The following is a 15,455-nucleotide window of genomic DNA, read 5'->3' as shown; positions in this document are numbered from 1 at the left end:
GAAATATGCTTTGCTTCTTTTTTATGTGAGTGATTGGTGTTTTTTCTTGTCTGTGATCCTTGAATAAACTGACGTTTTAAAACTCAAAAACAAAACTCTTTTTTTATTGTTACACCGCTGTAAAGTACCAATTCAAACTATCGTTTTTAATCCGGTAAAAGTCCTTCGGGTTTCGGCTTTCTGTGTCGTCAAATGTCAAAGTTCATCTCCAACAAGCAAATCTGCTTTATAAATCTGCATTTGTCAGAGTCATTTGGAATGAAAGAGATGAGAAAATGGGGAACAGATCGATGTTCTTCCGATCGTGGATTCTTATTCCTGCTCCTATCGTGGACTCTTCAGTCCTTTGCTCCCACAAACACTGTTTACACCACAAACAGTGGAGAAAAAGCCACACAGAGCAAAAGCTGGAGCCTCGTTTGACCCGCAGAGAAACCGACACGATCTTCTGGAATCATACAAACCAAAAACGGCCCGACATGAAAAAGAAAACCGTCTGCTTGTTTAGTCCTGAAGGCAGACTAAATGAGACGTTTGCTTGATCTGTAATTAGGAAGTAGACAAAAGCGCTTTTGGGACCTTAAAGCAGAAAAAAAGACTAGATTTTCCTAAAGCTGCAGTTATTCTGCTGTATTTAGTAGAAAAGCAACAACAACAAAAAGAGCTGATTCTGTATTTTATGTCCACGTCACTATGACAATGGTCCATGAGTTCTCACTGTACATGTTTCTGTGTGAACACCAGGACAGTTGGGGGTAAATACTAACTTAAGCCTTGTGATATCCTAGGTGTTGGGGGCTGGGTCATCTAGACCCACTAGACAGTGCTCTGAACCTTTTTTCTTCAATGATTTGTGATCTTCACTGGTGTCCATGGATTACATGAAATCTCTCCACCTTTATCCACCTTTGTCATGGTAGGGAGAACACGTCAATGTAAGGGGGGGGGGGGGGGGGTCATCTAAGACGGAGGAAAGACAAAGGTCTAAGCCTCCCAAATTTTCGTCTACCTTAGAAGATTCTGACTTAAACAGACTGAGGCTATGTCCGAATTCCCTCCCTGTTTTCAAAATAACTATTTAGCCCCCTGGATTTTAAAAGCAATTTGGACACCATGCTCACTAGTTCTTTTTATTTATTTTTTTTATTTGGCAAATGTGATGTCACCGATTTCACAAAGTGAATATCTAGTCAATCCAATTGTTTTACGTCTTATGAATCCACTGTGTTCTGCTGAGGAAAAAGTTGATTAATAAAACACATTTAAACACTTTTTTTTTGTTCAAACGCAACGCATTGTGGTCTGTATTTGCCATTCTAGTGAGAATTGAAGCAGGCTGCTTTTTTTGCAGAGACTTCTGGGAAATTTCCAGGGCACTGGATTTTCAAATTGTAGATTCGGACAACCCAAAGCAATGGTAAACACCTTATCTAGTGCACCAAGTTCCCCTTTTAATGGAAAGTTGGATTGAGAAATATTGAGGTCCATTTTTTTATACCCCATAGTTCCTGTTTAGGCTAAATGAGGTTGCTCGGGCCTATCCCAGCTAGCTCAGGAAAAAAGCAGGATTGAGAAAAGTTATTTTGTAGAATTCCTTATTGACCAAGCTTGTCAACCCAGTGAGCTAAAGCCATCCCCCCCAAGTGGGTTTTCCTTAGAAGAGGTTTGCGTTTTTCAGTGTTAAACCCGTTTGTCGTTGCTCTTACCTGCGATGCCTTGCAGCAGTCCACAAACGTTGAAGATGCTCTTCTTCATGATGCTCTGGAAGCACATGGTGAAGACGGAGATGAAGGCCACAGCGCACAGCAGTAGGATCCCCGCCGCCAGGAAGATGGACGCGGCCTGCCAGAACCCGCTGGCGATCTCCCCGAAGTGAACGGCGTACGGTCCGCACAGGATCCCCCGCTGCATGTGGGGCAGTTTTATACAGCGGCCGTAGATGCCCAACGTGGGCCTGTAAGCTTCCCCTGCGGCGGTGGCCCCATGGGGGCCGAAAACGGCATCGGGCGTGCGGGGATATCCCACCAGCCAGTCCGTGCTCATGAAGGCGATGAGCTCGCCGAAGGCGGCCACGATGCTCAGCAGGGTCCACAGCATGGAACGGCAGGTGACAATGACATGGCACATGCTGGCAGCGCTTCCGTCGGGTACTAAAGCTACTCACAGGTGAATTCTGGGAATTCTAGAGACTCTGACAGCTGAGATCGGGATCCGCCTCCACAGCGAGAGCAAGGTGAACCGGCCGTTCTGGTCAATGATTCACGGACGTCTTTCACTCCTTATCTTCAGCTGCGGCTGCTCCTCCTCCAGCTCGCCGTTCCGTCTGTGCACTCCGTCTTCAGGCTCTTCTGCTGCCTCCTTTCTCCCCCGTCTACATCGTACTGGGGTTGTTGTGGGTGAGCCAGCCCGCCGGGGTAACACCAGACACACCTGGGAGATAAGACACAGAAGAGGGTGAGGAGCAGCTTCCTCCTCCGTCACATTCAGACAGCAAGAGTGGGGGAAGAGAGAGAGTGCATGAGGAACTGGGAGGAGGAGGAGGAGGAGGAGGAGGTGTGGATCTCTGACAGGGCGACTAATGAGTTGTGGAGAGACGGGTCTGTTTGAAGCCGGCCTCTGTGTTTTTGTGAAAGGATTTGTGCCGAGGCCTTTCTCTACTCCCCGCACATCCGTGTGACTAAAGCCGAAAAAACATCAAAAAAACTGTTTGTCTGCTCTTCATCGCTCGCTGCCTTTGGTTTGGCGTTCACAGCAGGAGATGAAGGGGGGTGGGGAGTTGAACCAGAGCGGATGCAGAGGGACAGAAAAACAAGCAGGAGGTCTCGTTTAAGCAGCCCACACAGCTGACCCGGGGTCAGTCAACGCTTGATAACACAACCGGCGTCCAGCTGTCACGTGACCGATGATAACCTCTGTTCCAATAAGCGCGGAGTCGCTTAATAAAATAGAAAAGTCACAACAGCCCTTACGGGTAGATACGGGCCGTCTGCTGGTACAAACAGATAAACCTGTACGGGACTCGCAGTTGGCCTGCACAAAATATCAAAGTCGCAGACCTTGAGCCTGCAGAGGAATGTTCCTGGACAGTTTCTATTCAACACCCAAGGATAAGTAGGTGAGACGTAGTCGTGCCGCATGGAAATTTCCTTTTTTCCACCACCTCAAATCCTGAGCACTGTGAAAGGGAACTTAGTAATGTTGTAATAAACATGTGCTCCTTGCTGCAGCCTGACTATTCAAAATGAGGAAAAATGAGACAATCGGTGTAGTTTGTGTCCCGTGGGTACTTGTGTATCACCTGCACACCCCTTTGTGTGCAGGTCGTGCATCCACCTTTGGGACCTGATGAAAAGAGAGTGTACCGTTGTCGTGCGTTTGGTAAGTGTATTGTATTTGTAAGGATAATGGAAGTTCCATGCACTTCTGACGTACTGGTGAAGCCGTGTTGCCCGCTAGCCCATTACTGACCGCGCAGTAATGTTGCATGTCAGGCAAGTAACTGCCCATAGGACTGGCCTGTCCAAAGTCCAGCCCGTGGCCCGAGTGCAGCCTGGGTTCAGATTTCAACCAGCTCTTATGCACCTGTCATGCACTAAATAAGTGCACTTGAGGTCCTCCTAGTCCACCTAAGGTTGTTGCAACTAAGGTTTTTGATTGGAGTGGAAGTGGAAATTGTTGTTCTAGGAGGTTTTTTTCAGTGTTTTTTAGCTGATGAAAGACCAGCAGGTTGGGTCTGTGATTTAGAAGTAATCCTAGTGAACTGAGAGAATCAAGCCCAACTTTATTGTGGCATCCCGGTTCAGATCCATCATGGATTCCCTCAAAACTAGGGGTGTGTATTGCAGTGACGTGCAGTCAGGAGAGGCAGCTGAGGCTGTGCCTCACCTGTCATTATGGGAAGAAAAGAGAAAAAATAAATTCAATTATTATATTTAATCAGTAATTTGTGCTTTGCAGTCATTTACATTTAAATGTACCATTTTTGGGCGTTTTTTTCTTTTCAAAATCGCTGAATTTCCGCATTTGCCGTTCAGATACTAAGTGACGTGCGATGAGGCACCAGCCCGCTGAGCCTCACCTTGGATTGCGCAATACCTATGCAGTCAGACGGTGCTGCTGTCTCTGTGTGTCGGTTCAATCAGTTGTACTATATGAGCTGAGTTTACATAATTTAGCAATGTATATGATGTACAGTGTTTGTTTTTATAAATAACTGTATGTGAGGGACGTGTTTCTTGTGCTGAGCCCTAAACGCCGGCAAAAAAGCCGCTGGGTGAGGCCAGCAGTTCTCGTGCCTCAGGTTAGGGGGCGCCGGTGAGCCCTGAGATTATGACGCTAAAAAACAATAGAATAAGTGATAGCTAGCGGCAAGTCATTTTCTTCAGAAGGAGCGGCATATGGACTTCATTTACAAGTAAAGGTAAGATGATAATAACGTTTGTGCTTTTTTCTATGCTGCAGTTTGTATATGAAAAAAAACACGTTGAAAGGATATTTTAAACAAAACACGTTAACTGTTGTCAATGAAATGGTGAACAAGTTACTCAGTATGGTTCATATGTTTGTAAATCTGACTGATGACGTCAGTGCCTCACCAGCCATTAACCTCACCGCACGTCACTGGTGTATTGGTAGAGTCTGACGATACCATGTTGTTGTTTTGTGCACTGAAATGTAGTGGTTCCACTCAAACTCCCAACCAGTGGAAAACAAGAGTAAGACACTGAAAGACGCTGGTAAATATTTAAATAAATATTGTCCAGACAGCATTTTAAAATCAATACAATTATCACCAAATACAATTTCGCGATATATTGTCAAATCAATTTTCCCTAAACCCCTACTCTACACCCTTGGGGACTAAACATCAAGCTACGAAACATCAGAGGTTTTCTTCATGACAGACGTTAACACATGTGAGCAAAAGTTTGCTTTGAAAGAGAAGCAGGAATGTTGGAGGAGATTGGAAGCTGATGGAGTCTTCTGAAACTGTGTTTAGCAGCACAGCAGGGGGAGGTGGGGGGCACTGATGACACGCCAGAGCCTAAGATGCCGTGTGCGTCAACGAAGGTTCCTCCTGTCGGGATGACCCAGTTCTGCGGTCTGCTGCAGGGGCGGCGTGCGTTTGCCTCCGTGTCTGCGCGCACGCTAACGCTGAGCAGATTTGGTCTGTGTCAAACAGATGAGCTCATAGGAGGCGCAGACAGCCGGCTTTGTGGAGTTGGACCGGAGCTGACTTCATGAATCACAAGCGTTCACATTGCTTCACCGTGAGCAGATGCAGGAACACGCGCCAGCTCTCATATGCTGCGCTATAACGACCTTCCCCGCATTTCCCACCCCGTCACACGCTGACAGCTGACGTCCCAGCGGGGCAGTTAGGAGGGCGGTTGCATGACGGTTAGAAACAAGCATCCCGAGGTTTGGGGCTTCACCGTCAGCGAACGTTGTTGGATAGCACACCGGTTCTTGGACAACCTGGATATTTGACCTTTAACCCTAAAGGATAAAAAGGGCTGGAATTGCCTGCCAACTGTCTGCACAATATCCATCCTTGAGTTTCAAATTGCCTTGAAAGAAGGTCTGTTGATGTAAAACAAGTGGGGTTCTATTATTGTACCCGGCGTTTGTGGCGGCATTTGCCCAGACGGCTGCTCGCCGTTCCCAGACAGACATGCTGCCACGTTCCCAAGATAGAACGAAGCCTCGTTGTTTTCACACGAGAGACTTGGGGTGGATTCCTAATGTTTCTAATACTCTGTGAGTAAGCAGGGGATTGATGGAGGATTATTCCAGGCTCAGTTTACATCAGAGGAAGGCTTTACGACCCGCAGCCACAACAAATCTTCGAGTCCACGCACTTATGAGACTTCCAACATCTGAAACCCACGCTTAAGCTAGGAGTCGCAGAAAAAACTGAAACTACCGGTATGCATGAGAACACAACATAAGTGTTTGGTAGCAACATGTGTGGAGTAATTAAGTGAAAGGATTTATGGACGTCACAGCAGCCCCGGGGATTCAAAATAATCTAATTATTACACTCCCACCACCATGTTTCCCTATGGGGATGAGGTCGTTGTGCCAAAATGCCAGATTTTTTCCAAACACAGATCTGGACAACCAACCCTTTGAACTTCTTAAAAAATCGGACCATCTTTTGATCGATTTTCAAAGTGTTCCCAGTGGTCTTTTTATTATGATGACGCTGTTTTTAGCCAAAAACCTGTGTCGTTTTCTAGGACATAGTTTCTGCAGAGCGGCAGGAGTTTTTAAAAAATGACATCTGAGTTGTGGGCGGGACTGTTGCTGCGGAGCAACTGTGCCCTAACACCCCTTCTTGTTGCTGAGAGCTCTCTGTTTATGCGCTCTCTAGCTAGCTTACAGCCCCTCACACCTCCAGCCTAACATTACCAGTGCAACAAAAATGGCGAGCAATATTACAGCTGTCCAGTCCAACAGTTTAGATCCAGATTCCAGCTCAGACGAGGAAAACAAAGATGTTCATGGATCTATTTGTCTGCAAGTGGATGCATCAGAATAGAGCAGAGCTTGTGACCCGCCTAACATACTTCTACGTTACAAAAACGACCTTTTTCAAACAGCATTTTTCCGTCTGCTCCTGATTCACGGCAATTTGAATAAAGAAATACACAGAAATGCAATTTTAAGCTTAATTGTCTTTATATATGTCCTCCATCAACAGAAAAATGCCACAAGAATATGTAAAATACACCATTTTCATAGGATAGAGTCTTTAACGTTGCGATAAATGATCACGAACGCCAGAAACATTGTTATTGCCCATAATATCTCGCAAGGTTTCTAATAATAATTGATACATAATTTATCCCACAATGGGGGGGAAATTCCTCTCTGCATTTTGGCCCATCCCCTGGGGGGGAGCAGTGAGCTGCAGACTCACCGCGCTCGAGGGGCAACAGCTGGGGAGAGCGGTGATCGATCCGCCGACCCTTCGGTTGTTAGATGACCTGCTCTACCGCCTGAGCTAAACTGCCGCCCTAAAAGAAACCGGAATTCGAAATTCCCTGGAAGAGTCAAAAAACAAAGATAACCTGCGACTTTTCTCAAACTGAAGGCCCGTACACACCGGGACGAATATTCCCCAGGCGTTATTCGCCAGCGTTTTTCGCCACGTTTTTTGTGTTCACACCCAGGCGATTTTCGCTGACGATGAGTGGAGTGAACATGCAATTTCATTCCCTGACATTAGATGGCGCTTAATGTAAAACAGAAATACTCCTGTACACAAGGTGGCGCTGCGCAACTTTACGCTTCTTAAAGTCGCTTTTCACTCAGAAGAAGAGAGCAAGTATTTACACGCTTGTCAGAATCAAACAAAGAAAACATGAATATTTCAAGCACCAGTAGCTCCAACTGGTACTTGGTTCGGGGATATTTAAGAATGTCCGTCATTATTGCTTCGCGGCTGTGTAGACGCTACTTGGCGTCTATCTTCTTCGCTGGTATGTGTGCTCAGCAAGGCAGTTTTGTGTTTGAGCGCCCCCAAGTTGTGTTTTACTTTAACTTCAGAAGCTCCAGACACGTGAGCAAAAGCGCCATTCTCATTGGTCGAGTAGATTTCGACGCGACGCGTCGAAAAAAAAAAACGAACCCGAGGCGGGTTTTTTTTTTGACGCTTTAACGCGTGGCGTTTTTTCGCGTCGGTGTGCACACTCTCATTGGTGCCCTTTGTTTAGTCACGAGGCGTTAAACGTCGGCGAAAATCGCCGGCGAAATTCGTCCCGGTGTGAACAGGCCTTGAAACATCAAAGTGTGAACAACTTTCCCTCAAACAGAGGATCATTAGTATCTGGTGTTGCTGAAGGGAAAGGTCAAAGGTCGATTCTCACGGATCCCTGAGTGTGACTTCACCGCTCATGCGTCTCTCCGTGAGGCCGAGTGAAACGGCCGGGCTAAGCCCATACAACGCCGCTGCTTACACTGTCCATTCAGCTCTCCTTTCAGAGGAACAGGAAACGCCTTTTCCTGCTGCCACCGACAGGAAGTCATCTACATATCTATGGAGCTGTCAGGGCTGGAGTACCTCTACACCACCCGGACCGTTTAGAGCAGGTACACAGGGCTGAGGGAAAAGAGAGTTTACTCGTTTTATAAATATCAGAATAAAAGCCGGATTCCTGCCATAGCAGCTGTTTTGACCCAAAAGAGTCTTAAAAGAAAAAAATAGATTGAAATCTGTGACTATCAGATTGAATGAGATCCTGAGAGGGAGCTGTGAGGGGCTCTGTTTAAGTTACATTACAAGCAGTTTTATGAGTAAAATCCCCATATTGGTGCCAAAAGTCAAAGCTTCTGCTTTTTTTATTATTCCGGGTTGAGCAGGAAGCGCTTCTCGCTTTGACTTCATGTCAGGGAAAGTTGAAGGCAGTGACGTTGACGAAGACCGACGATAACAAAAGTCGGGTTTTTGGCAGAAAAGGAGCGACTTTCCATCTGCTTCACATCCTGGAGCTTTCAGATCCTTCAAAGAAGCTGCAGAGCAAAAACCTCCCCATGACAGACAGACAGACGGCTCCCACAAACGTCAACCTGTAAATGTAGGAAACAGAGAAAAAAACGGACAACAATCCAACCTGTCCCCATCGGCCAGCGCATTATCCAGCTCCCCTGGAGTTCTGGCTCCCCCGACTCCTTTCCCAGTTTTAAATTCCTCCCTCACACCCCCGGACCCTCCCAACAGCCCTCCTCCCGGAGACCCGTGCCTCGTCTGATTGGCCGTGCAAACGGCAGAGCCACGCCGCTTGAGAGGGTCCACATGGTGGCCACATTTCAGAGCAGAATCTGGGTTAAAACAACAAAAGACGGAGCAGCACAAGTTCTGCCTTTCTTTCCTTCCCAGTCTCAGTCTCTCACCTTCTCTGCTGCTTTTTCACAGCCGAGGCCTCACCTCACCAACCGCTGCAGTTAAGATTATTCCCTGCAAATATGCTCACTGTACCTTCTATTAAAGCACTTGTCTCAAATGTTACATAAAAACGTGTTAAGAGACCATTTATTTCCACTTTAAATCAAATATATTTTGAAGAAAAACATCCTGTTTCAGAAAAATGAGCAGGAATCCAAAGTTTAAAAAAAAACCTCGAAGTAACATCGTTCTGACAGAATAACCGCGCTTTTATCACACGGTTCGGGCACAGCTAACCCCTGAAATGCTGGAGTTGGAATAATGCGCTCTTCGCACAACGTTTAGACGATTAACGTAACGGATTCTGAAGCCTGTCGGCGCAAAGTTGCTTTCCTCTGCGCCAAAATCAGTTACGGCACTTCAGCACGGTCAAGTGTTTCAACCACTGACAGAAGAACCAAACAGAGACGTCTGAGATCCTCAAGAAGGAAGAAAGTTCACACTTCAACATTTAAATGAGGATGTTTTTATTACAGATGTTTTAGGACTTTTATACTTTTTCTAATGGAAACATCCAGGAAATATTTTAACTTTTCTGCAGGAAGAATTACCATGTACGTGTTCTTTTCTCAGTGTAGTGCTGTGGGAAAATACTACCCACATTTAATAAACATCCAAAGCTCCTCATTGGATTCATGTTCTTTGATTTTTTCAGATATCAAAGACGGCGCCCAAAGGACCTTTTTTAAAACCACATCTACTACTTTTTCCTTGAGTTTGAAACAATAAAAACTGAACTGTTTCTAACTTGGCCAGCTTTGTGAACCCTGAAAATGACTTGGCTCTCTACTTAACTTCAGGCCAATTCTGTATCGAGATCAACAATTAGGGGCGGGACGATAAAAACGATAACGATTTATATCGCGATACAACTTTTTCTAAATAGAAAATTGAGTCTATTGCAAAAGACTTTTGTTTTAAATGGACACAAGAAAACCTCTCCCTCTAATCCAATCAGAATCGGGTATCAAGGGACTGGACCGATCACTGTTGGGGTGAAACAGTGAGCTAGTGTCACCTAGCAACAGTGTTCAGAAGAAGAGGAAGAGGACGCAGATGAAGGCGATTACGTTGTTGAAAGGACTGCTACGTTAAAAGTATGATGGGAAATAAAGATGTAAATCTAAACAACCTGCTGACAAATACACATTGCTCTTATGAGCAATTTGGACAAATATAGATATTGGATTTATATCACGATACATATTGTTATCGCCTTTAATGAAAAGCTATTTGAGATTAAAAAGATTTTATATCGCCCGGCTCTAACAAAAATCAACAGCAGTAAAAACAAAGGCCTTGTTATATAAAAAGTGGAATTCTGACCATTTTGGAGAGAAAAATGTAGAAAATCCTCCACACTCCCAAAGTGGGGAGTGAAAAAAAAAGAAAAAAATTTTAAAGGAATTTCAGCAGGTAACTCTTGCAAAACCCTGAGTACTAATTGGAGTAAATGGAAACACATGAAAGTACACAGAATAGTTGTATTTCTGAATGAGAATCTGCCCCATCCATGTTTACTCCCTTAGCTTGTGTAACGACTTGCCTCCAAAACCTATTTTGCAGGAGCAGACGTGAGCCTCGTCTGCTTTCTGTCGCTCCTAACTGCAACAAGAACCGCAGCAAAACCCAGACCCACTCGCTGCCGCTTCAACATCCGTCCGGCTGAACGGCGAGCCACCCGGCCGAGCAGATGGTCCGCTGAACCTCTGCGGCTGGCGTGAGCTAAGCGACCCAGGATTGCTTACAGCAGCACTGAGTGCACTCTGCCAACGGTGAAGTCAGCTTTGACTGACTGTTGTGTTCACTCGCAAATGACTTCCATATGAGGATGGAAAAAGGGGCCGACGCAAACAGGACGAAGAGCCGATGGGTCAGTCTGGCCCTTGAATGCACCACAGAAAGCCTGAAGAGGACGTTTGTCTGATCCGGCTGAGTTCAAAACCCTTCAAATAAAGATGCATGCAGCTGAGACTTCCCTGTTGACCTCTTTTTACAACCCGGGGTGACTCATTCTTCTGCTGTGGTTGTGAAATGTGTGGTTGAAAGGTTAATGGGCCACTTTAAAGCCACACACTCTCACTTCAACGTGGAGAATATCTCAAAAATGCTGCTACTCAACAAAACAGCCACTGACTGTTCAGCAGTCCTCAGTTTCTGCCGCCGCCGCCGCCGGCCCGCTTTCTCAGTCTGCACTACAGTGCACAATAACAGTTTACAAAAAAAACAAATCCAAATGTAAACGATAAACAAACGGGGCAAAAATAAACTGTCACAATGAAACGAAGGCTTAAAGACAAACTACGAAAAAAACAAGAATAAAACGATAAATGCAACGTTTGGTTTTCCCTTTTGTCTGTATGGACTACAATGTTTCTTTGATGTAAATACAAAATTTGTCAGATTAATTATTGTCAAAAATATGTCATGGGTTCACAAGCATATCTATCAAATCACAAAACATCGATTCAACAAAGTGCTCATGCGTTCAGACTACCGTTAGGACCGTGTCACACAGCCACTGTTTGCACACATTGCATGGATGAAAATTGGTCATACATGGAAAAATTGAAAATATTTGTGGTCTTTATGTGAAATCTTCACAGATGTATCACAAATGAACCACGTTAAAACCACGTACGAATAAAACATGCAAAGAACATGTCAATCAAAGTAGAACTATGTATTCAGCCTACGAATCGCTAATGAATTGCATATAAAAAGCTTAATAATCACACGCAGTGTGTGTTCTACGTTAATTTTAACATTAAATGTGCGCCGTATACAAGATATAAAAGTAAAAACATCTGTGGTACATGTGTGTAAAGTCAGACGTACGAGGAAAGACACACATTTGCGTTCGCATCTCTCAGTAATAATGCACAATTGTGTAAGATTTTCGTAACAATTGTGTATTTATGTATAATACGCGTTTCTCATTCGATCAAAATTTTTGAATGGCTCAAAACCAAATAAACGTAAAACCCTTGACTGACATCTGCGCACATCGACAAAAGACAAACACAAGAAACACGCATGAATTACGTAAATCACACATGCATGACAAAGACGGAAAAGTTCACACATGGGAAATGCAAAAAATGTACATCGCTTGATAATGAGCCTCAGTTTGTTGAATCAATGTTTAGATGCATTTTTGACAGTAATTTAAGGGGGACTTTGTATTCAAGAAAAAAAAGTCATAGTCTAAATAAAAACAAATCAAAATGACAACAGATATGTTAAAACTAAGTGTTGTATTCATACACGCATACTACAGGTGTGCATTGGCAAGAGTTTGGCAATATGATACGTATCAAGATATGCATCTCACGATACGATATGCATCGCGATACTCGTTGTCATCTGGAGTCCACTACAAAGTACCACAATTTCCGTTTTTATATGGTACCAACGTGACACAGAGTTTCGGTTCGGTACCCATCCCAAGCAAAATCTAAGTTGGACGTGTCTTATAACACTAAAAAACTGCGAAGCTGACTGAACGTTTAGCATTTAACACAAGCTGATTCTTGCAAGATCTTGTTGTTTGGTGCATGTAGATCTGCTCAAAAATGCTCAGTGTGCGGTGCTGCCAACTAGCTGTGGTTTAAGTGGAAGACAAGAGTCAGACGCTGAAGGACGCCCATAAATAAATACAATAAATATCATCTTGACAGCATTTTAAATAGATACAAGTACAGCAATATACATCGTCGGATCGAATCTAATGCATACGTCTCGTTTTGACAGTAATCTTACCCCATGCAAACATGAAAGATCCTTGCAGACAAAATCAAATACTGTCAGTTATAGAAAACAGCAGGAGTTTCCTTTTGCACATGTTGAACATGCAGACATTCCAGGCAGCCATTTGTCTTCCAGACCAAGTCAAAGCCATCTGTGCGTCTAAAACCAGGGTGAAGATGATCTCCAAACAGCAAAATGTTCTGCGAGCTTCACATCAAAGGCCAGAGAATCCGACAGGAGTGGAAATCCACATGCTCGATGCATGCCAGGCTCGAGCTCCATTCTGAAGGATTCAGCGGAGCGGCCTGCAGTCTCGCTGTGAGCAGTCATTCATCTTTTTCCCTGTCGGACCTCGATCAGTGCCGTCAAGTAGATCTGAAGAGGGAGGGCAACTGGGAAACAAACCCGGCTGTACCCGTAACGGACAACAGGTTGAACATAGAAATCAAAGTTTGATTTCTACATTTGAGTTATTGCTAACACGTTATAATAAGATTGCTTAATAATCTAGTTTACGACATTAATTTTAGCTGCATAAAGAGGTCATTTAAGATTTTTGGAATATCGTTGTGTCTTCTTATGTAATCAATAGGGAATTTAATTTTTATTATTTGAAAATATTAATACTTATGGATTTGATAAATAATTTGCACTTTGACTTATGAAGTATAAATAACTCTAAATAAAAGTGAAGAACTGGGTTATGGGAATCAAGTAAAGGCAAAATTAAAATTAAAATAAAGCAGAATGGGGCAGCTTTATATTAATTCACTTCCTCCCACTCCTTTTTCAAGTACTTAATTAAACTTTTTTGAAAAAGGTACTTAAAGGCTTCAGAATATCATGTAAAGTGTGTATTAGTGCAAACTGTCTATATTTATTCAATTCAACTTGAACTTGAACAATCTGAAGACTTCTTAAGGAATCCAATCTAGACGCAACAAACGCATGGATGAGATTTTCAGCATCACTTTTGGAAAGTATATTTCTGATCTTAGCTATATACCGCAGGTGAAAAAAATGCAGTTTTACACGACTGAGATATGTGAGCCTTGAATGATAAATCTTGGTCAAATAAAACCCCTAGGTTTCTAACTGTGGAATTGGGGGCTATACTTACACCATCCAGGGAGACTATCTGATCAGACAGAGCACCTCTGAGGTTATTAGGACCTAGTATAATGACCTCAGTTTTGTCTGGGTTCAGGAGGAGGTAATTAATTGTCATCCAGGTCTTGATGTCTCTGATGCAGGCGTTCAGTTTCTCTATCAGGTCATTCTGGTCAGGCTTCATGGATAAATACAACTGCGTATCATCTGCATAACAGTGAAAATGAATGCTGTGTTTCCTGATTATGTTTCCTAGGGGTAGCATATAAAGCATAAACAGGATGGGTCCTAAAACCGAGCCCTGTGGGACTCCGTAGCTAACTCGAGTACAATGAGAGGACTGTCCATTTACATTAACAAACTGGTACCTATCAGATAAATAGGAGGGCAGATCCTCTGATCCCTATGTCATGCTCTAACCTTTGGAGTAAAATACTGTGGTCGATAGTGTCAAAGGCTGCACTGAGGTCTAAACTGAGCCTTGTTTTGGCTCGTGTCAACACAACTCCCAGACGTGCCTCAGATATGTCGTTGAGGTTTCTCTCACCACGTGTTTTCAATCACAGCCCGGGCCGGCCTGTGCTGCGTCACTGTTCACCCTCGGGGGTTGGGGGTGGAAAGAGACTGGAGGAATGGTGGAAAAAACAAGCTGTGGGCATCAGATGGAGAGTGGGATCATCTGGCTTTGGAATTTCAATCAGAAGATTGTAAATCTAAATGTACAGGAGGGGCATAAATATGTTGTCTTTCAAATATGTGGGGAAGTTCGTCAATTAAGAAGTGTATCAGGACCGGTGCTGTCAATAAACATATATGTATAAAATGAAAAAAAAAATATTTATCTCTGCAGTATATTTGCTCATTTATTGACTTTCAGGGTTCGAACTGGAGGAGTATAAACACACAGGAAATTCCTGCAATGAACTCAAGGTAAGACGGGAGCGTGGGAAACAAAGCGGGAAAGGAAAAAACGGAGTGATGGCATTTGAGCGTGAGCGCCACGTCTGCTGGGAGTACACCTGTGGAGGTAAACCTGTCAGCCGGAGAGGTGCCTACAACGAACAACATCTCTGACTGAGAGGAAAAGGAACTGAAGTGAAACAGGAGCTGCCAGGGGGGAAAACTGAAAACAATAAGAGTAAAAAAGACTCAACATGTGGATAAAGTCACACAAAAGCATGCACATCTCTTTGATCTTAGAAGGAAACGTCACCATTTTCCCCCTGAAAACATCTGTTTATGCAATCTGACCCATTGCTTGTCAGCCTGAGGAGGAACATTTCTCCAGAGCAATCCTTCATCTTCTCATGGTGACCATAACACCCAACTCAAATGAGAAGGTGATGGAAAACAAAGACCATCTGACATATCAAAACCTCAAAGTGGGTGGCCGGCCGGAGAGTGGACTTTCTGGCTTTTGTGATGAGATAACTCTCTGAAGTTTGCTTCAGCAAAGTTGTTTTGGTCTCTAGCTCTGATTGGGATCTGTAGAGTATCTCTTAGCAGCTAAACATAAGCCAGGGCTGTCTAAGCAGAGGTTAAAGAGGCTCAGGAGCAGAAACACGGCACAGATAATATCCATAACAGCCATAACAACAGTACAACACTGACTACTGTTTGGTATGTGGAAACAAATGCGAGAGCC

General features: G+C 44.0%; 1 protein-coding gene across 3 annotated transcripts in view; it reads right to left on the bottom strand.

Moving 5' to 3' along the window:
* lhfpl2a (LHFPL tetraspan subfamily member 2a) overlaps positions 1 to 15,455 on the bottom strand; it is a 45,587-nt gene that overhangs the window by 6,385 nt on the left and 23,747 nt on the right. For 2 of the 3 annotated variants that reach the window (XM_004074504.5, XM_011481462.4), the window contains one exon: positions 1,707 to 2,430. In XM_004074504.5, the coding sequence (XP_004074552.1) occupies positions 1,707 to 2,127 (421 nt within the window). In that variant the 5' untranslated portion in view covers positions 2,128 to 2,430. Of the gene's footprint in view, positions 1 to 1,706; positions 2,431 to 8,618; positions 8,693 to 15,455 lie in introns of those variants that run through there. The other variant, XM_020707483.3, reaches the window with a different exon arrangement.

Source organism: Oryzias latipes, chromosome 12 (assembly GCF_053564925.1).
Source record: "Oryzias latipes strain Hd-rR chromosome 12, Olatipes_Hd-rR_3.1".
Lineage (NCBI taxonomy): Eukaryota > Metazoa > Chordata > Actinopteri > Beloniformes > Adrianichthyidae > Oryzias > Oryzias latipes.
Note: the sequence above shows the minus strand (reverse complement) of the source record. Positions and strands in the feature narration are given on the sequence as shown.